Source organism: Daucus carota, chromosome 5, assembly GCF_001625215.2.
Source record: "Daucus carota subsp. sativus chromosome 5, DH1 v3.0, whole genome shotgun sequence".
NCBI lineage: Eukaryota > Viridiplantae > Streptophyta > Magnoliopsida > Apiales > Apiaceae > Daucus > Daucus carota.
In genome coordinates, this window is record NC_030385.2 from 30,588,861 (window position 1) to 30,612,929 (window position 24,069).

The following is a 24,069-nucleotide window of genomic DNA, read 5'->3' on the forward strand; positions in this document are numbered from 1 at the left end:
GACATCATGCTACCCCTCCTCTCTATTTTAACATTTTATTTTTGAAAAATTTCATATATATTAAAAAATATTAGATATAATGTCTTATTATTATTATTAAAATTATATTGATTACATATGAAGATAATCAAGAAATCCTTCATTTTATGAGATTTTCATATTTATTAATTTAAAAAACTTTGAAAATTGTGTGGGTTAATGATAATTAATATTGAAAATATTATCCAACTGCATTGAACAAAATGATGACAAATATTATGAGAAATTTTATTTGACAGACAAAATTATTAAAATGAGAAAAAAGAATATTGAAAAATGATACTTTAGAAAATAAAATATAAGACCGACAAATTATTCCAAAAGAAAAAAATAATGAAGAAAAATGTTGTCGCAAAAATTTTCAAAATATATCAGACGGATAGTTTCAAAAAAAAAAATAAAAAATATCAGACGGAGACACACCGACAAGATTGGGTAAAGAAGGGGCAACCAATGTCCAATGGACATGTTGTGGGCTAAGGTTACCGAACATGTTGTTGGGTATATGATTCGTATGAATCGATTTATTTTGCTTAATATTTTAGATTCCAAAAGTACATTTCTTTTTTCTCGTTTGAATTGCACAAATATAGGTGGGCTTCATTTATTCCAGCCCACAATGTTGGTAGTCAAATAAAACCCGCGACAATGGGCTTTGAGAGTTGAGACGTGGGCAAAACCCGGAAACATGGACATATTTGGGGGCGGGAATGCAAGATTGTTTTTGGTGATGAATACATAGACACAGAGCATATGTATGTATGTAATTCTAATTTGTCAATGGCGGCTTCGAGCGAAACATTAGCACTGTCTAAATGGGGAGTAATCTCTATTACACTAACCCTAGCAACTCTCTCTGTCTCCACAGCAATCTACGGTAACTATTGTCATTGTTTAATTGTACGTGCAGTTGCTGTAATAAAACTGTGTATAAGTATATTTGTTGTGTTTTGTTTTAGTTTATTCATGGACAAAAAAATCAAGACAAGTGAATTTAAAGCTTCAACAACTTGAGGTGTCTTTGAAGGCTTGTTCGGACAAGTGTGCTGCTGAGAGACAGGGTCGTATTAGGGCTCAACAGGTACTGTGTCTTATATGTATGTGTATATGAAAAGTCACATACTTCAGTTAGCTGAATCAATTTGTAATTTATTCCTATGTATGTTTCTGAATTTTACGATTGGAGGAGTGATCAGTTTCTGTAGAACTTTTGATATTGGATTGTTTAAAGTAGGCAGCTTATGGCATTTATTTTAGCTATCTTTTGTGATTCTAAATATATGAATTTGTTCTAGCACTGGTATATTTGTCAAGTAGGAATACGACATCGATACAGATGAGCTGTATGTCTTATATTGTTTGATTAATTGTTGTAGGATTTGAGAAAGGCACTACTTCAGTCTAAGTCAGAGAAATCTGAGTGGACGTCTTATCCAATGTCACCTATTGCTACTATCCAGTCATGCTTCTCGACAAGGTAACTTGCAATATATATCAGTGCTGCTGCTTATTCTCTGTAGAATTTATCATTTTTTTGCTAAATAGAAATTTAATTATTTTTCAGTTATACTTGCATAAAGGACTTTTATTTCTTGCCTTTTAATTCGCATTCGATGACATATCATAAGCCAGAGGGACCGAGTCACTAGGAGCCTGTTTGTCTGGGCTTAAAGCCCGGGCTTTAAGCCATTTTCGACTTTAACTGAAAAATGTCTATTTGTGTAAAAAGCCAGAAGTCGGCTTCAAGTTAGAAATAAGCTAGAAAAGGTTGCCTCTAGTCTTTTTTAAAATACTAGAAAAGGTGGTGGCAGTGCCCATATAAAGATCTCATAGATTTCCTAATCCTTAGGCTTATTGTAACCATGAAAAAAAAAAATGGATTTTCTAGCTACTTAGCTGTTCATGAATTGAGTACATATATGTTGATACTCTGCTTCTGTCAGAAATCTGAATGATTGAAACTTGGTTAATAATCTAGCAATAAATCAGCTTGCAATATAAATACAATACCTGAATAATATAAAGTTCGAAACTAGCTCTCTTCATGTATTTGCATATTAATGTTTGATACAGTAAAAGTTGATGATTTATGTCTGTGCAATGACTAATAAGGGAATACATTTTGTTTTTGTAGGAATGGCGCCCCTAGGCAGCCCTTACTAGTGCCTCTTGCTAGGGCTACCTTAGTATTTGATTCAGCTCAGGCTCCTCCAGCATCTCTTGAGGGACTTGAGGAGTATTCTCACTGTTGGATTCTCTATGTCTTTCATCTAAATACAGATCTCGAAAAGTTATGGAAGCATCCATCTAGGTCCAAGTTCAAGGCAAAGGTACAGTATTATCCGTGCTAATATTTGTCTAGTTGATTTTGTTCTAGTGAATCCCTGACACAGTTGGACTACCTGTAGGTAAGAGTGCCAAGGCTAAAAGGTGAAAAGAAGGGAGTTTTTGCTACAAGATCTCCGCATCGCCCATGCCCTATTGGACTTACCGTGGCAAAGGTCTAGTACTGCGTTTGTACCTTATTTTGCTCACTTGACACATTGCTATGTCATCTCTATCCTAGAAACCCCCACCCCTGACACATACAACACAAACAGAGAGATAACCACAAATTATACTGAAGTGCAACTGGATGTACAACAGAGAAACATTGTGGTAGTTGAATTTGATGTACAAGACATAGTATATGATGTTTTTGGTAATAAAATTGCCTTATGTAGTAAACCAGACCAATGAAGTATGTTTAACAATCATGGGGACTTCTTTGTTTCAGAAACTTTGTTTATACAGATACAAACATATTTTCTGATTCTTTGCAGAGAGAGTATTACTTTTCTAAATATCACAAGTTCAATGGGATCATTTAATCTTGTTAAATATATATTATAACATGAATCAAGTATGTAGCGTTGCACATGACATGATTGTAACTACTATGAGTTACTTTCTCATATGGTTTTCTTGTGATATAGGTGGAGGAAGTAAAGGGGAATATGGTTCAACTTTCTGGGATAGATCTAGTTGACGGGACGGTAAGTTAGTATGTTAATTTGATTGCCCTGCTACGCTGAAAACCTATAATAAAGAATGTATCTTTGTTTGGTCATAAGATGTCTCAAATGCAAGTGGACCTGGCACTTGACTACTTCCATGGTTAAATGCGTCTCCTTAAATTTTGCAGCCTGTCCTGGACATCAAACCGTATTTACCATACTGTGACAACATTGAAGGAGCAAAAGTGCCGAAGTGGGTAGAGGTATAATCTCTCAACTGCTTTCAGATCAATAGGAACTTCAGTCAACTTTATACTTAAACAAGCAACATATTGGATGGTACAGATAATTTATGCTGTTTTTTGAGATCCTATCTATATCACTGCTTTATTATATCTTTATCATCTTGTTATGATCTTGCGAATGTTTGCGACCTTATATCTTTATCATCTTGTTATGATCTTGCGAATGTTTGCGACCCTAATTTTTAAAAGTATATGCATGCAGGTCGATGATCTAATTTCTGTAGCTTCAGTAAACTTTGCCGATGGATTTTTCACCAGCCTCACTGATTGTTGGACAAACTTAGTAAGATTCTTTATATTCTTTTTAATTTTTCAGCTGATTAAAAAAGTTTGATAAGCATCTTCCTTGAAGATACCTTTAGAAATCCTACCTCTACAACTGCAAAAGAAGTGCTACCACTAGAATTTGTTAGTCACTTATGAGAGTTATTTGTACAGATCACAACCCATAAGATGCGGAAAATATCAATCCAATTAATTAATCAAAGTTGGAAATATCGGAGAACCCAGAACCCTAAATGGCTAAAAGTAATTATTTTAGCAAGGAAATTTTGTACTTAGTATATATATTTTTTTATTACTAATTCACTAATATAATTTAGCTCACGAAATTGTACCTTCTATTATTGTACTCAGTGTTATTTAATGCGCACATTGTTGAAGAGCGCAAGACCCAACTTGAAGACCATCAAACACACACTTTCTTATGAAAAGAAATTAATCACAAATTTATAAAAAAAAAAATGATACTTGGCATAGTCTCAGCTTTCAGACATAATATAACATACTTAACATAATACAAATGTCTGAAATAAGCATGAAGCATCGTTTAATAATGTTCAACAAGTTTTAGAGTCATTTAGTTCAAACTCTATCCCCTCGCACCATCTTAATCTATTAGTAGAGTTGAAGAAACTCAATGAGTTACATCTGAGGTGGATCTTCAGGTTCGACTTCTTGAGTGCATCTTCATCTTTTATAAACTCTGCGTGCTTTTAGCATTTTTTAGCGCTTAGGCGAGCTTCACCGGTGCTTTTCTACCAATTTCAAAAATCACATACATTGCATCTAAGTGCGTATGTGGTAGAAGACCTTTTTTCTTTTCTCCTTTTTCCTGTTTTTAGGATTAGGACAGATTTATTCTAAAACTAAAATTTTTTAAATGGTCACCCTTTTCCCCCTTTTGCAGGAAAGAAAGTCCCTCTATGGATCCCCTAACGAGTTTAAAAACTTAATCAGGCAGGTGCTCTCATGGGATATACGATCAGTTTCACAAAGAAATGCACCTCATGACTCTCAGTTAATACAACAAAATGGTAGTACAATTAATAATAGTGATGTGAGCAATCACCCAGAGGACGAATCTAATGAAAGCAGCATGGATCTTTCATCAAACGGTGACAAAATTTATCACCTAATTCTAGAAGGCCTCAATGTTGCTTACAAAATTGACTGTGAGAGCAATGTTTATGTTCACACAGTTACATCCTCAAATGCAGTAAGGAGATATCCTACTGATCCTCAATTGAATGTAGTTTAACATAGGCATTTTTGAACTATCACATTGTATTTTGTGTACCTCAACTTTTGTGCTTGTACTATCTGTACCTAAAGGGACATAACAAGGGAACATATGGTTCAATTTGCTAAAGCAGGACAACAATTTTCAGAAGACTCTTTAACACTACAAACCGAACTATAAATAGCAAACTTCCCCGGACCTGTGGACTTGCTCCAGTATCGAGCAGCAACAAAAATCATACACACACCTACCATCATTGCAGGAGATTTCCTTCATTTGCACCCATTGACAAGCTCAAATTAAGATTACCAATGCATAAACTTATAAAACCTCAATTCACTATCAAACACATGGTAGATTTAGTAACAAAACATGGAAGGCCACCATCAAATACTTCCCGAACACACAATCAACAAGCTCTAAGTAAATTTAAGTGAAGCAAACAAAGAGGGAACTTGTACTTTCGTAATAGTGGGAATTTATAGAAAAAATGCCCCAGATATCACAAAACACACGAGGAGTAATGGCCTGAACAACAAAGTTGGAAAATATGACCCCAAATATCATTTATTAATGCTGGAATATTATTCGGTATCTGTTACATTGATGGTACAGATTATATAGGAATCTAATTTTGAAGTTACATGAACACTGATGTGCCATCTCATGTGTATCCTAGCTAGTATTTGCCTGTGTACTCTGGAACTTTATCACCCTCACCATGATGAATATTCATGTTTTTGGATTCTTGTAGTACTTGTTGTCTGTTGCTATCTGCTTCTTGGCCTAAAATCTCAACCTCTTCCTTGGATTCTTGTTGGTGACTTTCACGGAAGAGATCACCAGTCACCTCAATAGAATGGACTCTGGAAATACTGTCAACACTTCGGTTGCGATATCTTGAAATAGCGAATGAGCATTCGGAACAAACTAGTGCAAGTAGCGAAAGGACTGCTGTGATGGCGAAAAGGCCAGCAAAGCTATATGAAGTTAATTTCGAATCATCTTTATCTTCGTCTTGATATTGAGTAACATATCCCTTCCCAAAATATCTCTTCTCAATCTCTTGAATCTTTCCTCTTTCCATTACTTCTAATATTGCCTCGGAAATGGGTTTCAACAGAGGAGACCCAGTCCGAAATGCCTATTATGATATTCATCAACACAAACAGTTTCGTAGTCATTAGTTACAGAATCTTGGACAGGACATTATGAACATAGTTATATGATAGGACACTTACAAAGCCGAATCCACCAGTACTGTAAGTAGCTCCGGCCATCTTATACTTAGAACCGTATTTACGAAGAAATAGTTTGATGTAGGGAATCTCATCAAAAATGGCGTCAACCCCTCCATTTTTGCATCCTAGAGAAAGGGCTTCATCGTATTTCTCCATGCTTGTATAACCGATGCATTTAATGTTCATTTTTTTGAGCATTTCTTTTACAAATGAATCTTCTTGATAACCCGCACAAGCAGGTTTATCTGCAGAAGGTCTCAACTGGCTCACAGTTAATATTGAGGACAGATTTGCTGTGTAACTCTGCAGTAGTATGTATGCCATGAACAACCATACCACCAGCACAAATCTTGCCCATTTGTTTCCCACCATGTTCCCTGCATGTAAAATGTTCAATCAACAAATTATTTATGTGAGTTTGTCTTTGTCTTAGTAGTTACTTACTTTCAGGAAAGGCTAGAGCTGCTATTGGAAATAAGACGAGCATGCCAAATGGGCGTTGAAGATTTAAGCGTCGCTCCAACACTCTGAGCACGAGGCCGGTGAATATAGCAGCCAGAACAATCGTCAGCCAGAGATCCCAACTTAATGGCTTCAGGAATATCCACATGTCTTTCAGCTTGTCGGCTTCAGCTTTTACCACCATCACGACACCAGACTCCGTGTATGGAAGTGAAAAGTCAACATTTGCTTCGCGATCAGCCCTTATGGTAATATCTCCAACCACTGCCTCATAATCCGGAGTCTGTATACATGCATATAATCTGATTGATAATGGAAACTCGGTGCAATTTGCCACTTGATGTAGTAAAACTGCAAACTTCATCTCAAATAATAAGGATAAACAAGATAATAGTCGTGCACACTAACCTCGGTACCATGTAGTTTGTTGACTAGATCAGTGATCGTTCCATTGCTGCCACCACTGTCATTCACAAAAGGAATAAATTCAGGCTCAAGCTTGAAGGGTAATAAAAGCAGAGCAGCTTGGAAAACATCTATGCTAAATCCCCTGACATTGTATAATTTCTTGGTGTGGTCAATCTCTTCCACATCTACAAATTCTGTGAAATCTGTTTTCTTTGGAACCCCTACCCTCAGCTTCTGGCCCATTCCTGGTACATCCCATCCTTTGGGTTTCTTTGTAGATTCTCCAGGCCAAATGATTGGTTTAAGAACACTGTCGACCCTTCCTGAATAAACTACTCCATGATCATCCTCAGCTGCACTGGCTATTTTTCGACTAAAGCCTCTTCCTGGTGTCCAGTAGCCAACAGTTCTATCACCGTTTCCAACTATGTTGATTATTTCAAAAGCTGTAGTTTCTAGTTGTCTATGCTTCAACTTGAACTTTCCACTTAAGCCGAGGAATGTGGTTTCCAAGATCTCTTTGACAAGCCTTGGGCCTGCCTCTGAGATTCTCAAATTTGTAATTGCTGCACATGATGCATTTGATTTTTCGTAGCTCCTCTTCACCTCAGGGAACTGAATCTTCTCTACTGCTGTGGCTAATGCCCAAATTGTGTCGTATGCTCGCAAACAAAACCTATTGAAACAGCTTCTGATTGTTTTGTCATAATTAGGCTGCAGCTGCATCAACATATATTTATTCCACCTGAGTTTGAAATTATTCATAATTTCTGATTCAGGTACATAAGGCTTTACGCCTAAAACGCCTAACATTGACTCAACAGTTGAAGCATCCAAGGAGCTTAGCGAATTGGATAAAGCATCGGTGATGATCCATGCAGTTTCATTGCTCATCATTCCCACCTCATTTGCTAGAGGAAACAACCGAGAGGCAAGATCAGGAGAAGTCACGTGAACAAGATACACTCGAGTTTGTATTGTCTTCAAATGGTTTAGCTCTTTCGTTATATGAGATGTGTTGGCAGAAGATGAGATTGCAATCGCATATGAAAGCTGAATACCTGCCTTCTGCAATATGTCAGTCAGAGTAGAGATAAAACCATTACCAGACACTTCGTCTGTATCGTCTTGATAAAGCACTACAATGGCCTGCCATCCGAGTTGCTTGACCAGGGAAGTGATAGCTTTTAGTTGTGAAAAGTAAGGCAGCGTCGTTTGAATAAAGTAAGGAGTCCGCGTAGGCCAAAGTGATGAGCTTGTAACAGAAAATGAGATAATTGGGACCTGAGATTTGTTTCCTATTTCCGCAACAAATTTAGCTTCTTCGGAGGATTGTGGCCCAATAATTGCATCTACCTGGTCTTCGTTAACCAACTCCAGAGCTGCATGGATGAAAGGTCATCAAATTACTGGTATATATCACAAAAAATCACCTACTTGTAAATATAAGAATGACACCTTTATCACCTGCTGAAGCTGCAGTGAGAACATCATTGGAATTTTTGTGGTGCAAAGCCAATCTTCTAGTGTAATGCAGACTTTGGGAGTAGAAATCAGAGATTGCCATGGTTATGCAAGAATTGGCCACAACACCGACGGACGAATTGAAATCAAGAATTACACCAACATTAAAAACAATTTGATTTTTCGATTCTGAAGTTGTACCTGTTTCTTTATTAGCAGAAACAAAGAGGAGAAAAATAGTATTGATGAGCAAAAGGTAGAGATATGCCTTGGAGAACCCCATTACAGCCAGTTCTTTGAAGTACAGGAGCCTCTGATATTATTATGTATATATAAGCATAAGCCATGGGTAATTGAAGTGATTGTTGATGTTGTGAATGGTGGCTTGAGTGAGTCACTGATATGGCAAGAAGCATGCAGACATGCATATACAAGTATTTCCTGTCCATTGTACTCATTGACTAAAAGATTATTTAAGAAGAGGATCTGAGATTCTTATAGCGACTCCAGCGGTTACTGCGAAGATACCAATCTATTGGATTCTGGAAGAATTTAATAAGCTCCTAAAGTCTTGGAGCACAACTTACAGGAGATGTTAATTGTCCTATGATATGGGCGAAACCCGTTTACAGTCTTTAGAATTAATTATGTTTTCATGTTGCGTTTAAACAGCGAAAGAGGGGCGGATTCACACTCATCTGCATCTTAGATCATAGTCTAATGTCAGCATTCTGTCTCTCCCATAATTTCTTCGGGTTTAGTTTTCTTGTATCTAAAATCTGCAGGACTATAGAGCAAAAAGGAAAAAGAAACCTGTAGGACTTGCCTTATTCAGATAGAACCGTCCATTGGTCCATACTAGACTAATAGTCTAGTACTATTAAAAAACAGCTCCAGTAATACCAGGTCTTGTGGAAGATCACTAAAAAATAATCGATTAGGTGCATCTTTGCATATTTTTGAAGCTAGAATTGATACATTTTACTATTAAATCATCAACAAAAATATATATGCAACACACTAAATCTTCAATTATTTCTCATATTTATACAAAATAAACCTTGTATCACTATTAAATATGTATTACGACATTGACTACACAAATTGTGCCATTTTATGTGTATCCGAGCTATGTATTAAAAAAGTACGCATCATCAATTGCAGAATAATCAAAGTAGCTTGTATTTAGTATTTACTTGAGTATACTTGAACTTTATCATCCATCCCGTGATGAATATTTATGTTTGTGGGTTCTTTGAGTAGTTGTTTGTCGTCTTCTCTACTTGTTGGCCTAAAATCTCAATCTTTCTCACCTTGGAATCTTGTCACTTTCAGCTTCAGGGGAGACATTGTGAGTGGCCTCAATAGAATGGTCTCTCAACGTACTGACACCGATTAGGTTGCAATATCTGGAAATAGCGAATGAGCTTCCGAAACAGACTCGCTGCAAGTAGGGCAAGGAATGCTGTGATGGTGACAAGGCCAGCAAAGCTGTATGATGTCAAAACTTGAACCATCCCCGGATATAACTTCGTCTCGACACTTAGAGCATCTCCAATGAGAGGTGCTAACAGGGGTGCCGATGCCATGTGGCATGATATGGATCGGCACTCTCGTTAGCATCCCGGTTGTAAATCTTGGGGTGCCAAGTGAGTTGGCATGTGCACACTTTGGGTGCCAAAAGTTGGCAACCCACAAAGTAGGGTGCCAACTTTATTTGTGGTCCCAACAATACATAAAATATAGATTTGTGGTCCTAATAATACATAAAATATTATTTCTATGTTAATAAAGTTGGCATCTTGGAGTGCCAACCATTGGAGTGTATTTTGAAAGAAAGGTGCTAAAAATAATTTGGAAGAGTGTGAATATAAAAAATAATATTTTGAGTTATGTGTCAATTTTGATCCCCTTCAAGGCTGCCAACCATTGAAGATGCTCTCAGAGCTACGTACATTTCACCCTCTTGACATTTTGAACCATTCAACTCTCCGTTTTTTCTGAAATTGCCTTTGAAACAAGCTTCTGTCGAGGGTACGCGGTCAGAATTGCCTATAATGTTGATATTCATCAACACTTGCAGAGCTGGCAGTTCTGTGCAGTCATGACTACTCATGAGTCAATAAGTCAATGCATACATGATACATGTTTAATCGATGTCACGTAAATACAGACTTGTCAAGTTCTTGAATGTTAATAATATTGACAAATGACAAATGATCCATTTAATTTTATTTCGCAACCGGGTTAAATATCAAAATATCATCGAAATAAAGATCATATATCACTTTGATCACCATCTTAACGGGATATTATCTAAATCAATAAAATCACAATAGTATTAAACAAATAACTCTAAATATGAGTTCAAGCTAAAATTTTACACATTATTCTTGAATATTATAACCATAACCTATGATAATATATTTTGATTTTATCGAGTTTATTTACTATTTATTTTTAATTAAAACAAAGAAAATAACTATATAAATAAAAATTATATAGTAAATAAACTTGTAAATTTTGTGCCTGTTGTAAAATATTTAGAGATATTAGTAAAAATACCTATATTTTAAAAAATACTGTCAACATTGTAAATGAGGTTGTAATAGTGAGTTGTTTTTCATGTACAAGAGTTGGGTTACATATGATTGCATCGTATGTTTGAAAGAAAATTTTGCATATGAAGAACCAGGTACTTAAATTTTATGATCATAATTTCATTTAAAGTTCAGGATCTTGAACAGAGTTGCAGATTCCGTCCTTCAACTGAATAAAATGTACACTATACACAAATAAAAAGTCAGAGTTCTAAGTACGTAATCAGTACTACCATTTACCGAACGTGTATGCATGCTGCATGCATGAACTTTAATTTATGATCCAGCACCATGATCAATGTTAATACTCGTGTGATCTTGTACTACTTGTTGGTTGCTTTCTTCCTGGCTTAAAAACTCACCCTCCTTGAAATCTTGTTGGTCATTCTCAGCTGAAGCATCCTGAGTCATCTCAATAGACTGAACTCTTGAAATCGCAGCATTCCGGTCGCGGTATCTGGAAATAATAAACGAGCATTCGAAGCAACCCCATGCAAGGAGCGTAAGGAATGCGGTGACAGCAAAAAGGCCGACAAAGTTGTACGAAGTGAGACTTGGACTATCTCTTGATATATCTTCTCCTGCATATTGGGTGGTGTATCCCTGTCCAAAATATGTCTTCTCAAGCTGTTGGATGCTTCCCTTCTCCATTACCCGTAATGTTGCCTCTGACACGGGCTTAGCTAAAGGAGATCCAGTCGGAAATGCCTAACAAAGTAATAAAACAGGATGCTGTTAGGTTATGGAAATGCTTCATGCACAAAATTGAGTACAAAATCATTCACAAAATGAGTATGTGCTGTCAGTGCTGAATATGTATTTTGTAGTATTCGATTTTGGGAATGTAGCAGTACTACTCTTAAGTAGTTATATATTGTTTTACCCTAATTAAGGCCAGGGCATATATGTTAGGCAGCTAGAGCAGCAAAAAACGCTGATAGCTAATATGCCGTGGATTTCATATGTTAGGGACCTGACCGGCCGACCCTATCTTGTAATAGTAGTGGATCCATTTTAATTTAACTATACTACTATAGTGCTCTAGGAAACTTACAAAGCCAAATCCACCGGTACTGTAAGTACTTCCGACCATCTTATATTTGGAACCGTATTTGTGAAGGAACAGTTTCATGTAGGGAATTTCATCGAAAATGGCGTCAACTCCTCCATTTTCGCAACCAAGAGAAAGGGCCTTATCATAGTCCTCCATGCTCGAATAACTGGTGCCATTAATTCTTAACTTCTTCAGAATTTCGATGACAAAAGTATTTTCTTGATAACCTGCACAAGGAGGGATGTCTGTAGAAACTCTCAGCTGACCCACCGTTAATATTGAGGATAGATTTGCGGTGTAACTCTGCATTAGTATGTACGACAGGAACAACCATACTACCAGCACAAATCTTGCCCAATTGTTTCCCACCATGTTCCCTACACGTGAATTATCGAATTAATAAACCAGATACGCTTCTTAATTTGTATTCAAGCAAAATCAAATTAAATACTTACTTTCAGGAAAGGCTAAAGCCGCTAATGGGAACAAGAAGAGCATGCCAAGCTGGTTTTGGGGTTTTAGGCGGCGCTCCAACATCCGTAGCACAACTCCGATGAAGATTGCAGCAGCAACAATGCTGAGCCAAAGGTCCCAGCTCAATGGCTTCATAAATATCCATATGTTTTTCAGCCTGTCGGGTTCAGCTCTTACCACCATCACCACACCAGACTCTAAATATGGAAGTGAGAAATCAACATATTCTTCGCGATTAGCCCTTATCGTTACATCTCCAACAACTGCATCCGGAGCCTGTATACACCCATCTCTTCTGATTAATCATTATGTTTAACTACAAGATATATATTGCAGGGATAAATAAAATATTTCTCGTACATACCTTGGAGCCATTTAGCTTCTTAACTAGTTCGTTATATGTTCCGTTACTTTCACCTTTGTCATTAACGAAAGGATAAAATTCAGCTTCAACCTCGAACGGCAATGCATGCAAAACAGCTTTGAAAACATCTATTGAAAATCCAGTCACATTATATGTATTCTTGGTGCGGTTATCTTCTTGTGCTTTCACAAATTCAGTAAAACTTGATTTTTTCGGAACCAATACTCTTAGCTTTACCACATTTCCTGGTACGTCCCATGCCTTGGGCTTCTCCGTCGAGTCTCCAGGCCAAATGATTGGTCTGAGAACTTGATCAACTCGTTTCGAATAAACTACCATCTGACCTTTTCCAGCGGCACTCGCTATTCTTCTGCTGAACCCCCTTCCTTGTGTCCAGTACCCAACAGTTCTATCTCCGTTTTCACCATCACCAGCTATGTTAATTATTTGAAAAACAGGAGTTTCTAATTGCCCACCGTTCAACTTGAATTCTCCGCTTAAGCCAACAAAATTGGTTTTCAAGATTTCTTTGACAAGTCTTGGGCCTGCCTCCAAGATTCTTAAATTTGTGATGGCAGAGCTTGATGCATTTAATATCTCAGGGCTCTTCTTCACTTCAGGCAACTGAATCTTCTCTACTGCTGTGGCTAATGCCCAAACTGTGTCATGAACCCGCAGACAAAACGTATTAAAACTGCTTGCATATTTTTCTGTATAGTTAGGCTGATCCTGCTGCGTCAGCAAAAAACTATTCCACCTGATTTTAAAATTTTTCAGATTTTTTGATTTAGGAATGAAAGGCCTTACGCCTAGAACGCCTTCCATGGACTCAATAGCTGTGGCATCCAAGGAGCTTAGTGAACTGGATAAAGCGTCAGTGATGATCCATGCGGTTCCTTTGTTCATTAATTCGACCTTATTTGCAAGATAAAACAGCCGAGAAGCTAGATCAGGAGAGGTCACGTGAACAAGAAATACCCGAGTCTGCATACTTCTCAAGTGTCTTAGCTGTTTCTCTATATGAGATATACTGGCAGAAGATGAAATCGCAAACACGTATGAAATACGAATACTTGCTTGCTGAAAGGATTCGGTCAGAGAAGGCATGAAATTGTTACCAGACTCTTCTTCTGTATCATTCTGATAAAGCACAACAATATCCTGCCACCCGAATTGCTGGACAAGGGAAGTAATACATTCCAGTTGAGAGGAATCAGGCACTGTGGTCTGAACGAAATAAGGAGTCTGTGAAGACCAAAGTGATGAGCTTGTCACTAAAAATGAGATGACTGGCACGTGAGCTTTCCCTCCAATTTCTGCAACAAGTCTAGCTTCTTTGTAAAATTGAGGCCCAATAATTGCATCCACTTGGTCTTCATTCACCAATTCCAGAGCTGCATAACGAAACGAGTGAGATAAATGATCAGTATGAGATGAAACTACTCAGTATTTAGCCATGACTTGAATAAATTACCTGATGAAGCTGCAGTAAGAACATCATGGGAATTCTTGGGGTGTAAAGCCAACCTTGTAGTGTAATGCGGATTTATAGAGTAGAAATCGGATAGCGCCATGGATATGCAAGAATTGGCTAGAAAACCGGTGGATGAGTTGAAATCAAGAATTAAACCAACTTTAACAGCTATATTATGGTTCTTTGGGTCTAAGTCGGTACTTGCTTCATTTTTGGCAGCAACTAAGATGAAAATAGTACTACTGACGAGCAAAAGATGGAAATAAAAGTTCAAAAACCCCATCATCCTCAGTTATTTGGTGTATTAAAGAATGTGATGTACATGGATTAATGAAGAGATGAAATACAATTAAGTAGCTTAATTTGTGCTTGTTCTGATTCCTGGCTTGAATGAGAACCACGTACTAGCAGATTGAAACCAATTAAGAAACATAAATAAAGTCTTGACTATTGTCGGTACTGAAGAAAATTCAAAGATTAAGTTTAAGAAATGGAATGAGAAACACAAAGCGACTTCAGCAAATTCCAGGAAGATGTGATCTGGCAGAATTTAATTAGCTCCAGTAGATGTTGAACACCACTTATTTTTACGTCCGAAATCTTATATATCGTTTCATAAATGATTTTATACATTTTTCTATAATAAATTCAATATTTAAATTTTTATAAAGAAAAGAAAATTTTATAAAAATATTATGAAATTATACTTTCTATATATATATTATAAAATACGTGAAAAAAATTGTAAAAAAAAAAGAAGAGTGAAACGGAGAAATATCTACTTCAATAAATTTTGATATTATTCATTCACTGTCCCAATCTTTATTATGTGGAGTATCATTCTTCTGGCTAGTAACAACAGCTTTGAGAGTGATCATAGTGAATATATAAGATAAACTAACGAAGTCTAGATCATGTCAAAATCAATGTTATAGTTGGAATAATAATTTAAAATTTATTATCATCCGCTTCTTCAAAGCAATTCTGTATAACGTACTAGTACATTATGGATAGGAATAACTTGCTATTCATTTAAATTATTTCCTTACAGTTATCAACTTATCATCTAACAACAGAGAAAAAAACTCTAGGGAACCACATGCAGTCCCCATTTCAGTGATGAACAGACGTGTAAAACTTGGATAATCATCGCTCAGTCAAAGTCTAAATCTGTTAGGTGCCGTTTGGGAACATGGATTTCATTTCAAATGTAGGATTTCAAATCCAGAATTTGAAATCCAGAATTTGAAATCCAAATCCATTGTTTGGGAACATTAGAATTTCAAATCCTGGATTTGAAATCCAAATCCACTGTTTGGGATATCTTAGTATTTCAAAAGCTGAATTTCAAATTTAAACAAATTTTCACCTAAAAATTTAATCATTAACTCCAAATTTAATTACACATGTGTTCTTCAACATTTATCTAAATAATATTTTGAAGTAGGCGATACATGGGATAAATATTTAATCTCATTCAAAATTACAAATAAAATCTAAGACAAAATATTCTAACTAATCATCAATATGTAACAAAACCCAATCTAATTTATCATCCTCCGGCAAGCTCTTAAGCATTTCAAACATATCGACCGTGCCATTCATAAAACTTTTCACGCCTTTCAGGATTTGCATCCGAGAAATATAAGGAACAGCGGATAGGACATCATATATCTCTTTGCTAGAGGGTCTTGGAGGGCCACGTGCTTTACTCACATACTCACTGAAAGACTCGGCAAATTTAGTCACTGCATCTGCAAGACGATCTCTCTTTACCTTCTTGTTTGACTCCCCGGAAGCTGCCTCTGAATTGGCACCGCCGCTGCCAAGTTCATTCTCCATCTCCATTGCAGCTGCTGATTCTTCATATTGCTCGGCACCCTCACCAGTTGCTCTGTCTGATGCAAATAGAGTGCATATATCATCCCAATTATCAATGCTCTTGTTCTGATACTTGGAAGCATTGGGGTTCTCCTGTACAATAACCCAAATTTAGTCAGTCTGTTTACAAACACATGTCACAAGTACTAAAGTCTATCGGTTTGACATTTACCTACAAATTTTGTTTCTTAACGTAGACTTGACATGTAATACAAAAAACCTCTGGTGTACTTGTACAGATTCTGATCAGTCACACAAGTAAGACACTGACCACGCACCATAAGCAATACTTAACATACACAGAAACAATGCAACTCAGAAGAAGTGAAGGGCAAAATGATGATCAGTATTAATTATCTTAGAAAATTGTTAACTCAGTAATCTGAAATACTTGCTCATTGCGGCGAAAGTATATAACTAAGGTTTCTAGTTAAAACAATCTTCTAGCAAAACATGGCTAAAGCCTCTATTCTGATTCTTAAAGTAGCGATGATCTTTATATCAGTGGGATGGATATCTGTTTGGCTTCTTAAGCCAACACAGCTCTGGACAAGAAAATGGAAAGCAGCTGAAAAGAGTGCACCAACAACAATTTTCGGATACAATGGTACGATCTTAGTTTTAGTCAGAGTTTTCATGAAGTGGTCTGAAGCAGACATATACTTTTCTTTTTCTAGATTATACATGGCTTAATCAAGCATCAGTGATTTGAACTGAGGTTGAAGTTAGTACTACATTTAAAACCAATTATTGCTCTCTAATGGAAATATTTAATTATTAATATCAGAGTAGCTACTTCTCAGGTCTTGACTTTGCTGTCTACACACTTAAAACTGAATAAGTAAGTGTTTCCAGTTTGCTTCTGAATGAGATGTTGATATACCAGAGGATAAGAAAATACAATGTGACTGATATTTGAAAAGGGCCAGGAGTTTAATACCTTACAGTAGTTCTGCCAGTCTTCAAGTTCTTCAACAGGAATAACTAGCATCTTTCGGTCTTCATCCCATCTAAACTTGGTGTAGTTCCGTATATCAGTGATCTCTGAATAGTGAGTCTTCCATGTCTTGATACGATTCCTAACATGAGTAGGAGTTAAGGATATGTTTAATTTCGTCTTCAAGTTATCAACCACAGCTTGAAGGGCTTGCTGTTTGAAATCTCCATCACCCTTGTTCCCTTCATTTATTTGTTGAAATAGAGTTGCAGTGAGTACTACATCCATTTGTGTACTCCACGAACGGTAACCCCTGCGAGCAGGAGCTAGTGGCATGGTATTTTGTTGAGCTAAATGCTCTTTTCCTGGTCTTTTAGTCCCCATCCTGCAACCATTATGATAATACATTCTAAGACTGACTATTATGACAAATACAGCAGCGCCAATTATTAAACCTGAATAGCACGCTCAGTGATTGAGAATATATACTTACAGCCCAGTAATGCAGCCAAAATCAGATATGATGAGTTCACAGGGGTCTCACTATTTGAATAATTTCAAAATTTTAACTAAAACAGCTGAGATTCATAGTTTTAATCCATTGAATATCACATAGAAAACAGAAGTAACCAAGGTCTACAGGATTTTGACAACTAACAGCTCAAGTAACAAGCATATAATAATCCCCTGATTTGAGGTGCAGGCTTTGTCTATATGGATCACCAAGGAAACCAACACAAGAGACAGTAGAAACTTAACGTCTGCACATGTTAGTGATGCCATTTTCAGTGACCACAACAAAATTACAAGCTACTGTGTGTTCCATCTATTCAGATCAAGAGCAAGGGGGGTTACAAGGAAGAGAACACAACAAAACATAAGACAAGTAGTACCAAGTTTAATTTAATTATTTAAGCACAAAACCTCCTCTACGTTCAAGGCCATTCAAAGTTCAATATCAACTTCCTTTTACACACTAGTGATATATGAACAAGAGTTAGTTTACTGTTCTAAGGCCAAATACAGAATACTTTACAAGCACACAGGCCACAGCTATATACTGTTCTAAGGCCACAGATATTTAGTTGATAAAGAAATCTGCTCATAATTATTTAGTTGATAGCACATAATTCTAGCACAATTTTTATGTTTGATATTTTGTTTATTGCTTAAAAAGAATCCAGTCTGTATTATATCAGTTTACAAAATCGACAAAGAAGAAAAAACTAGTCAATTGTCCGACAGAATCAGACCCCTATAAGGAGTGTTCCCTCGCCACAAATTTAAATGGTATCGAGTACCCCTATAAGGAGCTAGAAAACCCTCACCATTAGTATATCCCAAGTCCACAAGAAAATATTTATCTGCATTTTATCATACAATCATTAGAATTATATTTTTCAGATTTTCAAGTTGACTCATAATATTATAGAATGAGATATGACCCTTACTTCTAGGGACTCTTAAGCCGTTAGGTCTTCGAAGAGCATCACGAAGAACACGGGGATCTGACGCGGATCCTTCCCAACCTGGCAAAACATATGTAAAACGAAGGTCTGGATCACATGTGGCTAACACATTGGTACTAGTATCCCCCTTCCTATCTCGATATCGAGGTCGATCCTCAACAGGGACTGTCATTTTGATGTGTGTTCCATCAAGAGCTCCTACAACACCCTACACATATCCTCTGTATTAGTAACGATAACCCTAAGGATTCTAACACATACATTAATAAAATTACCTCAAACCACTTCCATTTGCTTTCATGTGCATAATTAGTAGAATGATCCACTTTCTTGATAAAAAACTGTCCAAGCTTTAGCACAGATTCAAGTACTACATGAAATTGACGGCTCACGGTTTCTCCTGAACGGGCAAAGAGCGCTTGCATTGTTCTGTTTTTCAGATCATGCCCAAGAATATGAAGAAACTGCGCCACAACTTCTTTCACTGTGACATTCCTAGTTGTTACTAGCCCCCCTTTAGATTGTAAGAGATGACACAACTTCTCAAAACGACGTATGTCAAGACGTAGTTGCTCTCGACACATCCTATCATTTGTTAAAGTGTTCATCCATATAGCCCTAATTTTAGCACGCTCGCACTCATTCCAAGTTACGTCTTTCACCCTATACATTTGACCATATGAGACTACTGCTACTACCACAATAAAACCCGCAACTATCGTAACCAACTCCATATCTTCATCATCCCTCAAACGTTTACACGAATCTCGAATACTCAATTCATCCGACATTGTACTTTTTAGTCGTTCAATCTAGTACAATAATCACATATTATATATATTTACATGTTACAAGTATTTAAAAAACAAAAATTAATTACACGCACATGTATACACACAGATTAGATTTAAAATGTCAAACCCTAATTACAAAAATGTGAGCACTGAAATCAATTACACGCAAATTAAGCAATAAAATGATAACAATATAATCCAGTGTTGGCAAGAGAGACAAGGAGAAGGAGAGATTCAGAGGGAGATAGGAAGAGAGAGAGGGGGAGAGAGGAAGAAAGGGAGAGAGAGGGGGGGAGAGAGGGGGAATTGCACCTTCGAAGACGGAAGGATGGCCGGAGCGAGCAGCGGCGTGATGGCCGGAGCGAGCAGCGGCGTGATGGCCGGAGCGAGCAGCGGCGTGAAAGCGGTGGAGAAGAGGAGCGAGCAGCAGAGTGGATCGGGAAGGAGTAGCTGGAGTGTCGTTTAGTTTTTTTATTTCAAATGCTATGTGTTAGAATGACATTTCAAATTATTCTATTATGACCAGTGTTTAAGTTTGGATGGAATTGGAGAAATATAAATCCTGAATTTTTTAAAATTGCCAAACAAGATATTTGAACAAATCTTGGATTTGAAATCAATTCCCTGTTACCAAACAGGGCATTAATGAATTGCAGATTCTGCATTCTTCTTATATTTCTTAAAATGTGATGACACCAGAATCTTGTTGATTCGGTCTTTTTTTCAAATTCAAGTAAGCATGCATATTGTGTTTATTTCTTTATAGCTAGACTGTGTAAACTTTGAAAAGTAGGTAACGTCGACCAAGCCTAACACGCTAACAAGAAGTTGTCGACACGGTTTGCTATCATCTCTGCAAAACAACAAAATATCCTTACTGCAATTTGTTCTCTCTGCGAAACAAAAACAAGTCATTTTCATGAATCTGTACAACCTTTGCCTGTTGCAGAGGCAAACAAGAAAGCCTGGCCATTATGCAAGGAGGATTCTCCTTGTTCTCAAATTTCCGGTTCAACTGTAGCGTATATCTGGAGAATCTTAGACCATGCAGTTTTGATGGAGTAGAATGCAAGTTTGCAAGCATATATGTACCTAGAGGAGAATTAGGTGCTTTCGATGATTTATAACGTGGAATCAGGTTTTCTCAATGATTTTTAAAGATGAGTCGGACCCTAGGAAATTTTTTACATTAATTTGGTCTGAGAAACTGCAGTGTTCAGTGTATGGTATTATTCCATGATTGAATCACAATTTGCGAGCCTTTTTTTTTTTTTTTTTTATTGCATGTACATAAACTCTATACTGTTTATTGGTTGCCGAAACAGCTTTTCAGTAGAACACAACATGAAAGACAACTAATATTATCAGGATTTGTGGGTTCTTGTACTAGTTGGCAGTTGCTGATTCCTTTGTTCTTCACCTGAAGCATCCTCCTTATATCACAGCTTAATTATTTAGAGTACTGGAGTAAGTGAGTAGTACTATTGACTTTGAAAAATCAAAAACTCAATTAAGAAGTAAATATGAAACTTAGGGCGACTTGAGTGAGTTTCCGGAAGATACCACTTTTAGTATTCTGGAAGAATTTATTAAGCTCCTCTGATTTTGATTTAATATTTTTCTTATACACATTTCACCCACGCACTCACCAGTAAGATGTTTTTATGTAAGTGACCAATAATTTGTTGGTTTTATAATTAATGAGGATTAAATCATGATAATCAGAACATATATTTTTGGATGGGAATATTTATCATTTTAAAAGATTATCATCTTAAAAGAATTTATTTAATTTATTCATATTGATAGACCGAGATTTTTTATGACCATACAGTGATTATCAAGAATATTAATTGAGGTCCTATCACAGTTAAGGCAGAAGCAAATGCTAGGCTTATAATCATGCTCACTTAAATTCCACAATCTTAAACAGAAATGCAGATTCCAAATGAGGTCCTACCGCAGTTAAGACTGATTCTATCACATTGTCTAATCCGCTTGTATTAAATATTTTTAGATAAATATGTAATTTGATATGTAATGAGACCTGTCACTAATATTTACATGAACAGATCATTCACCACCGTGATCAATATGAACATTTGTGGGCTGTACTACTTGTTCATCATTGCTTTCTTCCTGGACTAAGATTTCAGCCTCCTCCTTGGAATCTTGTGGTTCATTCTCATCAGAGGAAACATAACCAGTCACCTCAACTGATTGAACTCTCGAAATATTAACAGCGTGTAGGTTGCAAAATCTTGAAATAGCAGAGGAGCATTCAGAACAAACAAGTGCAACTACTGTCAGGAGGGCCGTGATGGTGAAAAGGCCAGCAAAACTGTATGACGTCAAACTTGGTCCATCCCGTGGAATATCTTCGGCGTGATATTGAAATGTACGATGTACCTACCCCAAAATATCTCTTCTCCATCTGTTGAATCTTTCCTTCTTCCATAATATCTAATATTGCCTTTGAGATGGGCTTAGACAGAGGAGATCCAGTCGGAAAAGCCTGTAACAAAGGTCATTGCATCAATGTCTTATTGAAATACTGTATCATGAACATAACATAATAATGTATGATGGAGATTAGGAGACTCACAAAGCCAAATCCACCAGTAGCTGTACCATCCATTTTTGAAGATATATTTTGATATTTAGAACCGTATTTGTGGAGGAATAGTTTGACGTAGGGAATCTCATCAAAAATGACGTCAACCCCTCCATTTTTGCATCCGCGAGAGAGGGCATCATCATATTCCTTCATGCTTGTATAATTGCGGGTTTTTATGTTCATCTTTTTCAGCATGTCTCCCACAAACGAATATCTTTGATAACCTGCACAAGCAGGGCTGTCTGCAGAAGGTCTCAGCTGACTCACAGTTAAAATTGAGGATAAATTTGCTGTATAACTTTGCATTAGTATGTATGCCATGGATAACCATACCACCAGCACAAATTTTGCCCATTTGTTTCCCACCATGTTCCCTGCTCGCGAACCATCAAATTAGGCAATTAACATAACATGAATGTGTGAGTGTGTCACTGTATGTAGTAGCAGAACACTTACTTTCAGGAAAGGCTAGAGCCGCTAATGGAAACAAGAAAAGCATGCCAAGTTGGCGTTGGGGATTTACATGGCGTTCCAACATTCGGAGGACAAATCCAATGAAGACGGCTGCTAAAACAATGGTAAGCCATAGATCCCAACTTAAGGGCTTCAAAAATATCCACATGTTTTTTAGCCTGTCAGGTTCAACTCTTACCACCATCACCACTCCAGACTCCAAATATGGAAGTGAGAAGTCAGCGTTTATTTCCCGATTAGCCCTTTGTTGGAATTATGATTCAAAATTGTAATTGAAATATTAATTAGTTGATTTTGTTTTAATGTTGATTGATTGGAGAAATATTTGTAAATGATTAGACTATATGAGTGGCACTAATCATGCTTATTTGTTTAATGTGAGCTCTATATAAAGAGCCTTTTGATTAATAAAAATATAAGTTTCATTTTTGAAATTCATTGGAATTCTTGGGGTAAAAATCGGATAGCGTAATGCGGATTTATAGAGTAAAAATCGGATAGCGCCATGGATACGCAAGAATTGGCTACAAAACCGGTGGATGAGTTGAAATCAAGAATTAAACCAACTTTTACAGCAATACTATGGTTCTTTGGGTCTAAGTCGTTACTTGCTTCATTTTTGGCAGCAACTAAGATGAAAATAGTACTACTGACGAGCAAAATATGGAAATAAATGTTCAAAAACCCCATCACCCCCAGTTATTTGGTGTACCAAAGAATGTGATGTAAATGGATTAATGAAGAAATGAAATAAAATTTAGTAGCTGTAATTTGTACTTGTTCTGATTCCTGGCTTGAATGAGAACCACGTACAAGCAGATTGAAACCAAGAAACATATCCAAAGTGAAAGTACTGTCTATTGTCAATGTCGGTACTGAAGAAATTTCAAAGCTTCAGCAAATTCCAGGAAGGAGTGATCTGGAAGATTTTAATTAGCTCCCGTAGATTCGGAACACGACTTATTCTTTACATTTATGATCTTATATCTACTTTCATAAATTATTTTAAAATAACCTAACAAAGTCTAGATCATGTCAAAATCAATTATAGTTGGAATATTTTTTTAAAATTATTATCGCCCGCTCGTTTAAAGCAATTCCGAATAACGTAATACTAGGACATCATGAATAGGAATAACTTACAATTAATTTAGATTATTTACTTACAGTCATCATCTAACAACAGAGTTGAAACTCCAGGGAAACACAGTAATGAACAGACGTGTAAAACTTGGATAATCATCGCTTAGTCAAAGTTTAAATCTGTTACTGAATTGCAGATTCTGCATTCTTATATTTCTTGAACTGTAATGACACCAGAATCTTGTTGATTCGGTCTTTTTTTCCAATTCAAGTAAGCATGCATATTGTGTTTATTTCTTTCTAGCTAGACTGTGCATTGTGCAAAGTTTGAAAAGTAGGTAATGACCAAGCCTAACACGCTAACAAGAAGTTGTGGACACGGTTCACTATCATCTCTGCAAAACAACAAAA

The 24,069-nt window shown here is 36.6% G+C and overlaps 5 protein-coding genes across 11 annotated transcripts; 1 reads left to right on the forward strand and 4 right to left on the reverse strand.

The window, feature by feature from the left end:
• The first annotated feature begins 691 nt into the window (after positions 1-691).
• On the forward strand, positions 692-5,012 carry LOC108220893 (uncharacterized). Its single transcript, XM_017394774.2, has 9 exons — positions 692-916; positions 999-1,120; positions 1,416-1,516; positions 2,174-2,369; positions 2,448-2,540; positions 3,015-3,074; positions 3,224-3,298; positions 3,543-3,623; positions 4,530-5,012. The coding sequence occupies exons 1-9, from the start codon at positions 793-795 to the stop codon at positions 4,878-4,880; spliced, it is 1,203 nt and encodes a 400-aa protein (XP_017250263.1). The 5' UTR covers positions 692-792; the 3' UTR covers positions 4,881-5,012.
• Positions 5,013-5,395: 383 nt separating this feature from the next.
• Positions 5,396-10,033, reverse strand: LOC108221556 (glutamate receptor 2.7-like). Its single transcript, XM_017395426.2, has 5 exons — positions 8,441-10,033; positions 6,974-8,355; positions 6,548-6,848; positions 6,104-6,480; positions 5,396-6,006 (listed from the first exon to the last, which is right to left on the reverse strand). Exons 1-5 carry the CDS (start codon positions 8,718-8,720, stop codon positions 5,542-5,544), a joined length of 2,805 nt encoding a protein of 934 aa, XP_017250915.2. The 5' UTR covers positions 8,721-10,033; the 3' UTR covers positions 5,396-5,541.
• Positions 10,034-11,047: 1,014 nt separating this feature from the next.
• On the reverse strand, positions 11,048-14,828 carry LOC108221224 (glutamate receptor 2.3-like). Its single transcript, XM_064092984.1, has 5 exons — positions 14,404-14,828; positions 12,930-14,323; positions 12,547-12,841; positions 12,092-12,468; positions 11,048-11,745 (listed from the first exon to the last, which is right to left on the reverse strand). Exons 1-5 carry the CDS (start codon positions 14,687-14,689, stop codon positions 11,314-11,316), a joined length of 2,784 nt encoding a protein of 927 aa, XP_063949054.1. The 5' UTR covers positions 14,690-14,828; the 3' UTR covers positions 11,048-11,313.
• A 937-nt stretch (positions 14,829-15,765) lies between these two features.
• Positions 15,766-20,211, reverse strand: LOC108224047 (hypothetical protein). Of its 7 annotated transcripts, XM_064094521.1 has the most exons (5): positions 18,966-19,783; positions 18,673-18,898; positions 18,550-18,585; positions 17,225-17,606; positions 15,766-16,377 (listed from the first exon to the last, which is right to left on the reverse strand). In XM_064094521.1, the coding sequence occupies exons 4-5, from the start codon at positions 17,603-17,605 to the stop codon at positions 15,919-15,921; spliced, it is 840 nt and encodes a 279-aa protein (XP_063950591.1). In that variant the 5' UTR covers position 17,606; positions 18,550-18,585; positions 18,673-18,898; positions 18,966-19,783; the 3' UTR covers positions 15,766-15,918. The 7 variants fall into 7 exon arrangements, with proteins under 7 accessions (XP_063950591.1, XP_063950590.1, XP_017254077.2 ...); XM_064094520.1 differs by lacking the exon at positions 18,550-18,585; XM_017398591.2 differs by lacking the exon at positions 15,766-16,377 and having other exon boundaries at positions 17,481-17,606; positions 18,966-19,790.
• A 1,175-nt stretch (positions 20,212-21,386) lies between these two features.
• On the reverse strand, positions 21,387-23,206 carry LOC135152973 (glutamate receptor 2.9-like). Its single transcript, XM_064094442.1, has 3 exons — positions 22,558-23,206; positions 22,090-22,475; positions 21,387-21,999 (listed from the first exon to the last, which is right to left on the reverse strand). The coding sequence occupies exons 1-3, from the start codon at positions 22,757-22,759 to the stop codon at positions 21,766-21,768; spliced, it is 822 nt and encodes a 273-aa protein (XP_063950512.1). The 5' UTR covers positions 22,760-23,206; the 3' UTR covers positions 21,387-21,765.
• Positions 23,207-24,069: the final 863 nt, after the last annotated feature.